The 7,750-nt window shown below is 52.8% G+C and overlaps 1 protein-coding gene across 1 annotated transcript in view; it reads left to right on the top strand.

Annotated features, from left to right (window-relative positions):
• The first annotated feature begins 1,193 nt into the window (after positions 1-1,193).
• Positions 1,194-7,750, top strand: part of LOC123731750 (E3 ubiquitin-protein ligase RNF216) — a 48,916-nt gene continuing 42,359 nt past the window's right edge. The window contains exons 1-6 of the mRNA XM_045711155.1: positions 1,194-1,269; positions 1,373-1,512; positions 1,560-1,629; positions 2,007-3,556; positions 5,181-5,257; positions 5,906-6,011. Coding sequence (XP_045567111.1) covers positions 1,194-1,269; positions 1,373-1,512; positions 1,560-1,629; positions 2,007-3,556; positions 5,181-5,257; positions 5,906-6,011 — 2,019 coding nt within the window. The remainder of the gene's footprint in view (positions 1,270-1,372; positions 1,513-1,559; positions 1,630-2,006; positions 3,557-5,180; positions 5,258-5,905; positions 6,012-7,750) is intronic.

Raw genomic sequence — 7,750 nt, 5'->3', positions numbered from 1 at the left:
TCTAAGGTACTGCTGGGTGGTGGGGCATGGGGGAATAGTTGTACAACAAAAGGTTAAAGGTTAGTCATACTACAGCACATACTACAAGGTTGCTTCGTTTTTTTTTTTCTTCTTTCTTTTCTTCTTCTTCTCTCTTTCTTCTCTCTTCTTTCTCTTTTCTCTCTCTCTTCTTCTCTTTTTAACGTTAGCTGTCTCTGTAACGTTACGGCTGCAATCAAAGATACGTCTGTGGGGCTACATGAATGTTAACTAACTTAGTTAGTACTAACCTTAGTTAGTTAAAGTTGATGTAGTTAACTAGTTGGGGTCGCTAACACCTTTTTTGATAAACTTCTAACTCGAGACTGACAACTTTCCCTGTTGAACTTGTTTTGCTAGTTAGCTAGCTAGCTAACGCTTGTTAGCCTGATACTTGGACAACTCCAGCTAACTTACTAGTTAGTAATGTTAGTCATTCAAACACAGTTATCTAACGTTAACTAACTACATTCCTCATTTTTCATACTATCGTCAACTCATTAGCTAGCTACCTAAGTTGGCTACAAAAAAGTTTTTTGTATTGAATTCAAAGTTTTGTCGACCCCCCAAAACAAATGACTAGCTAGCTAAGGACAGGCCAAGTTCAGACCCCCATCCGACCACCCCTAGCTAGCTAAGGACAGGCCAAGTTCAGACCCCCCATCCGACCACCCCTAGCTAGCTAAGGACAGGCCAAGTTCAGACCCCCATCCGACCCCCCCCAGCTAGCTAAGGACAGGCCAAGTTCAGACCCCCATCCGACCCCCCCCTAGCTAGCTAAGGACAGGCCAAGTTCAGACCCCCATCCGACCCCCCTAGCTAGCTAAGGACAGGCCAAGTTCAGACCCCCCATCCGACCCCCCCCTAGCTAGCTAAGGACAGGCCAAGTTCAGACCCCCATCCGCTGAGTTACTGTTTGGCTTGGAGTTGACTGCAGTAGCCGTCGAATTAACCGTTTCTCTAGTCAGTGAGTCCTTTTCTTGACCCCACATACACTTTGCCTGCACCTTGACATCTCTTCCGTGTGTGTTGGGGTATATAATGGGTCTTGTCTATCAGAGCAGTATAAGGTATTAACCCTGTGTGTGTGTGTGTGTGTAGGGGGGATGGTGTCGAGTGTCGTCGGTCAGTGTGTGTCTGCGAGCAGCGTGTCACTCGGGGCAGTGTGATTGACTATGGCGGACAGAACCGCCGCCGACGACGACGACGACGTGATCCACCTGGTCAGCTTCAACATCCACCGTAGCCAAGGTAACAGCACAAGCAGGGGTTTCTGAAGCCAAGGCAAGAGCACACACAGGCTACCGTTAACTGTGTGTGTTTGGTGTGTGTGTGTGTGTGTGTGTGTGTGTAGGTCTTCGAGTGCGTAAGAGGAACTTCATCACCATATTGGATGACTCTGACGAGGAGCCGGTCGCTCTGGACCCAAACGGCCCTGTCCTGGTTTCTGACAAACCTGACGACGACGATGATGATGATGTCAGCATACTAGAGGTAACCTTTAACCCCTGACCTCTCACCCTGTCCTGGTGTCTGACCAGCCAGACGACGATGATGATGATGATGACAGCATACTACCATCCTACCGGTCTCTGTCTCGCTGTCTGACAGGTGACCATCCTACCAGTCTCTGTGTTCAGCTGCTGACCGGTTAATAATGGTTAGCATCCCTACCTTGACCTCTAACCCAGACTTGGGACAGGTTTGGAGCTGACTAGGTGACCCATGTCTGGTCTGTAGACTCTCTAACTGTGTGTCTGTCCTAACCAGCCGTTCTCTCTCTCTCTCTCTCTCTCCTTTGCACTCTCTTTTTCTCTGCAGCCCCTGAATCCGGCACGGCGACGTGTGATTCGTCCAGCAGCACTGTGGGGTGTGGCCTCTGAAGGCGATGGACCAATCATAGAGCTAAAAGAGGTTGAGGGTCATCAGACCGCAACCTTTCCATCGAGGTCACAGTACAGAGACCCTCCGCCCCATCCACCTCACAGTACAGAGACAGAGACACCTCCGCCCGTCCACCTCACAGTACAGAGACCCCTCCGCCCCATCCACCTCACAGTACAGAGACAGAGACCCCTCCGCCCCATCCACCTCACAGTACAGAGACCCCTCCGCCCCATCCACCTCACAGTACAGAGACACCTCCGCCCCATCCACCTCACAGTACAGAGACAGAGACACCTCCGCCCCGTCCACCTCACAGTACAGAGACAGAGACACCTCCGCCCCATCCACCTCACAGTACAGAGACAGAGACACCTCCGCCCCATCCACCTCACAGTACAGAGACAGAGACACCTCCGCCCCATCCACCTCACAGTACAGAGACACCTCCGCCCCATCCACCTCACAGTACAGAGACAGAGACACCTCCGCCCCATCCACCTCACAGTACAGAGACAGAGACACCTCCGCCCCATCCACCTCACAGTACAGAGACACCTCCGCCCCATCCACCTCACAGTACAGAGACACCTCCGCCCCATCCACCTCACAGTACAGAGACACCTCCGCCCCATCCACCTCACAGTACAGAGACACCTCCGCCCCATCCACCTCACAGTACAGAGACACCTCCGCCCCATCCACCTCACAGTACAGAGACACCTCCGCCCCATCCACCTCACAGTACAGAGACACCTCCGCCCCATCCACCTCACAGTACAGAGACACCTCCGCCCCATCCACCTCACAGTACAGAGACAGAGACACCTCCGCCCCGTCCACCTCACAGGACAGAGACAGAGACACCTCCGCCCCGTCCACCTCACAGGACAGAGACAGAGACACCTCCGCCCCGTCCACCTCACAGTACAGAGACAGAGACACCTCCGCCCCGTCCACCTCACAGTACAGAGACACCGCCGCCCCGTCCACCTCACAGTACAGAGACAGAGACACCTCCGCCCCGTCCACCTCAACCTCAACCCAGACCAGACCCCAACCCGTCACCAGGCCTGTCCTGCAGGAGGTCAAGTTAGTTTTGCTCCCTTACATCCAGCCCCCTGCACCTCCTCAGCCCCATGCCCAGCCCCGATCCCCCTTACAGCAGCTCCACCCTGGACCACTCAACCAGCCTCAGCCCCGGCCGCCCCCGGATCCCCAGGCTCTCCTCCTGACCCGCGCTTTCCAGATGCAACAACCCAGAACCCTTCGTCCCCAACTTGTTCCCCAGGTCGCTCCCCAACGGTGGCCTGGGGGCCCCTGCGGCGTCCCGGCCCCCGCCGTGCTGGTAGCATCGGCCCCCGAGCGTCTGGGCCCCGCGGAGACAGGACATCGCATCACCCTGGGCAACCAGACTCTCGGGGGCCTCAACCCCCAGCCAGGAGCCCCGCTGCTGTCCCTTGGTCCTCAGGTGGTAGTTACTGAACCTCCCCTCGCCGTCCCAGCTCTCGCTGTTCCCCTAAACCCTAACCCCGTAGCCCCTGTCGTCCCCAGGGCAGCGGAGGAGAGGGCAGGTCCCTCAGTTCAACAGGAAATCCAGGGACCAGAGAGACCTCAGCTGCAGCCCCACGTCAGAGTACTGGTCAGAGGAGTGGTGAGCAGTACCAGACACAACACAACCACTTCTCTATTGATAGTTACCCTCACTTCTAATGAATAGTTACATCTAGTATGTCTATAACCTCTCCTCTGTTCTCTCCTCTCCTCTGTTCTCTCCTCTCCTCTGTTCTCTCCTCTCCTCTGTTCTCTCCTCTCCTCTCCTCTGTTCTCTCCTCTCCTCTGTTCTCTCCTCTCCTCTGTTCTCCCCACTCCTCTCCTCTCTGTTCTCCCCACTCCTCTCCTCTCCTCTGTTCTCTCCTCTCCTCTGTTCTCTCCTCTCCTCTGTTCTCTCCTCTCCTCTGTTCTCTCCTCTCCTCTGTTCTCTCCTCTCCTCTGTTCTCTCCTCTGTTCTCTCCTCTCCTCTGTTCTCCCCTCTCCTCTGTTCTCCCCCACTCCTCTCCTCTCCTCTGTTCTCTCCTCTCCTCTGTTCTCTCCTCTCCTCTGTTCTCTCCTCTCCTCTGTTCTCTCCTCTCCTCTGTTCTCCCCTCTCCTCTGTTCTCCCCTCTCCTCTGTTCTCCCCACTCCTCTCCTCTCTGTTCTCCCCACTCCTCTCCTCTCCTCTGTTCTCTCCTCTCCTCTGTTCTCTCCTCTCCTCTGTTCTCTCCTCTCCTCTGTTCTCTCCTCTCCTCTGTTCTCTCCTCTGTTCTCTCCTCTCCTCTGTTCTCCCCTCTCCTCTGTTCTCCCCACTCCTCTCCTCTCCTCTGTTCTCTCCTCTCCTCTGTTCTCTCCTCTCCTCTGTTCTCTCCTCTCCTCTGTTCTCTCCTCTCCTCTCCTCTGTTCTCTCCTCTCCTCTCCTCTGTTCTCTCCTCTCCTCTGTTCTCTCCTCTCCTCTGTTCTCCCCACTCCTCTCCTCTCTGTTCTCCCCACTCCTCTCCTCTCCTCTGTTCTCTCCTCTCCTCTGTTCTCTCCTCTCCTCTGTTCTCTCCTCTCCTCTGTTCTCTCCTCTCCTCTGTTCTCTCCTCTGTTCTCTCCTCTCCTCTGTTCTCTCCTCTGTTCTCTCCTCTCCTCTGTTCTCCCCTCTCCTCTGTTCTCCCCACTCCTCTCCTCTCCTCTGTTCTCTCCTCTCCTCTGTTCTCTCCTCTCCTCTGTTCTCTCCTCTCCTCTGTTCTCCCCTCTCCTCTGTTCTCCCCACTCCTCTCCTCTCCTCTGTTCTCTCCTCTCCTCTGTTTCTCTCCTCTCCTCTGTTCTCTCCTCTCCTCTGTTCTCCCCACTCCTCTCCTCTCCTCTGTTCTCTCCTCTCCTCTGTTCTCTCCTCTCCTCTGTTCTCTCCTCTCCTCTGTTCTCCCCTCTCCTCTGTTCTCCCCCACTCCTCTCCTCTCCTCTGTTCTCTCCTCTCCTCTGTTCTCTCCTCTCCTCTGTTCTCTCCTCTCCTCTGTTCTCTCCTCTCCTCTGTTCTCCCCACTCCTCTCCTCTCCTCTGTTCTCTCCTCTCCTCTGTTCTCTCCTCTCCTCTGTTCTCTCCTCTCCTCTGTTCTCCCCTCTCCTCTGTTCTCCCCACTCCTCTCCTCTGTTCTCCTCTGTTCTCCTCTCCTCTCCTCTCCTCTCCTCTCCTCTCCTCTCCTCTCCTCTCCTCTCCTCTCCTCTCCTCTCCTCTGTTCTCTCCTCTCCTCTCCTCTCTAGTTGGATCTGTTTCCTGATGTCCAGGAGAACTATGTAGCAGAACTCATCCAGACCAATGACCTGAAAGACCTCAATGTGTAAGAACTACAACTATCTCCATGACTACCAATGACCTGAAAGAACTACAATTGACCTGAAAGAACTACAACTATCTCCATGACTACCACTGACCTGAAAGACCTCAATGTGTTAGAACTACAACTATCTCCATGACTACCACTGACCTGAGATCTCAATGTGTTAGAACTACAACTATCTCCATGACTACCGCTGACCTGAAAGAACTACAACTATCTCCATGACTACCACTGACCTGAAAGAACTACAACTATCTCCATGACTACCGCTGACCATCTCTTACAAGCAGTGAGTTAGCTGACTGTGACGTAGCTTTGGGTAAGAGTGTCTGTAGCTCAGTTGGTAGAGCATGGTGTTTGCAACACCAGGGTTGTGGGTTCGATTCCCACGGGGGGCCAGCACAAAAAAAATAAACATGTATAAAATGTATGTATTCACTACTGTAAGTCGCTCTGGATAAGAGTGTCTGCTAAATGACTCAAATGCAAATGACTAAAATATAAAAATCCTGCTATTTACTATTCTCTCTGTGTGTGTGTGTGTGTGTGTGTGTGTGTGTGTGTGTGTGTGTGTGTGTGTGTGTGTGTGTGTGTGTGTGTGTGTGTGTGTGTGTGTGTGTGTGTGTGTGTGTGTGTGTGTGTGTCCAGTATCTGTAACATGTTGCTGGAGAACCCAGCCTTCCCTCGGAGAGAGAGTTCAGCCTCCGCAGCTCACAGCAGCATGCTACTGGAACCCTGCGACGACAACTCACAGGTAGGGACGGGCCTCGACGACAACTCACAGGTAGGGATGGGCCTCGACGACAACTCACAGGTAGGGATGGGCCTCGACGACAACTCACAGGTAGGGATGGGCCTCGATGACAACTCACAGGTAGGGACGGGCCTCGATGACAACTCACAGGTAGGGATGGGCCTCGACGACAACTCACAGGTAGGGACGGGCCTCGATGACAACTCACAGGGGATGGCTAGGGATGGGGCCTCGGTTATTCAATATCCCAACAGACATTTAATATTACAATACTTTGTGAGTATTCATATTGGTAGTTACAGTCTTGTCCCATCGCTGCTACTCCCGTACGGACTCGGGAGAGGCGAAGGTCGAGAGCCGTGCGTCCTTCCCGAAACACAACCCCAACTAAAGGACGCGATGCTCGCTCAAACCCGGAAGGTGAACAGGAAACAGGAAGCCTGGCGACCACGTCAGCGTGCATTGCGCCCTGTCCGCCACAGGAGTCGCTAGAGAACATCCCTTCTTGCCAAACCCTCCCCTCAGCCGGACGACGCTGGGCCAATTGTGCCCCGTGTGTCTCCCGGTCGCGGCCCGGCTGCGACAGAGCCTGGACTGGAACCAGGATCTGTAGTAACATAGCTAGCGCTGCGAGGCAGTGTCTTAGACCACTGAGACAGAGCCTGGACTAGAACCAGGACTAGAACCAGGATCTGTAGCAACACAGCTAGCGCTGAGATGAGGTGCCTTAGACCACTGAGACAGAACCAGGACTAGAACCAGGATCTGTAGCAACACAGCTAGCGCTGAGATGAGGTGCCTTAGACCACTGAGACAGAACCAGGACTAGAACCAGGATCTGTAGCAACACAGCTAGCGCTGAGATGAGGTGCCTTAGACCACTGAGACAGAACCAGGACTAGAACCAGGATCTGTAGCAACACAGCTAGCGCTGAGATGAGGTGCCTTAGACCACTGAGACAGAACCAGGACTAGAACCAGGATCTGTAGCAACACAGCTAGCGCTGAGATGAGGTGCCTTAGACCACTGAGACAGAACCAGGACTAGAACCAGGCAGTGTCTTCGACCACTGGGACACTTTGGGAGGCTATGAGTATTAATTTTTGTAGAACAAATTATAGGCCAATTTTAGCAATGAAAAGTCTTTTTATAAATGTAATTAAAATACCAATATAACATTGTTACATACAGTGAAATATCCCATGACATTTCAAATCTAAATTCAATAGAAGGCTAAACCTTTTTGAATGTAGTTTTTAAATAAGGTGCGCCCCATTTTATTAAACTGGCCTGTAGCTTGTTGTTTCTGTTGGCCGATCAGCAGAACTACAGTGGAGGGACATGGAATAACATTAGGGAAGTAAGAGTTATCTGAATGGGGTTGTAAGCTACAATGGAACAACAAACAGGGAGGCTGTTTTATCTGAATGGGGTTGTAGGCTACAAGGAACAACCAACAGGGAGGCTGTTTTATCTGAATGGGGTTGTAGGCTACAAGAAGCAACCAACAGGGAGGCTGTTTTATCTGAATGGGGTTGGAGGCTACAACGGAACAACAAACAGGGAGGCTGTTTTATCTGAATGGGGTTGTAGGCTACAAGAAGCAACCAACAGGGAGGCTGTTTTATCTGAATGGGGTTGGAGGCTACAAGAAGCAACCAACAGGGAGGCTGTTTTATCTGAATGGGGTTGGAGGCTACAACGGAACAACAAACAGGGAGGCTGTTTTATCTGAATG

This window comes from Salmo salar, unplaced genomic scaffold, assembly GCF_905237065.1.
Source record: "Salmo salar unplaced genomic scaffold, Ssal_v3.1, whole genome shotgun sequence".
NCBI lineage: Eukaryota > Metazoa > Chordata > Actinopteri > Salmoniformes > Salmonidae > Salmo > Salmo salar.
Note: the sequence above shows the minus strand (reverse complement) of the source record. Positions and strands in the feature narration are given on the sequence as shown.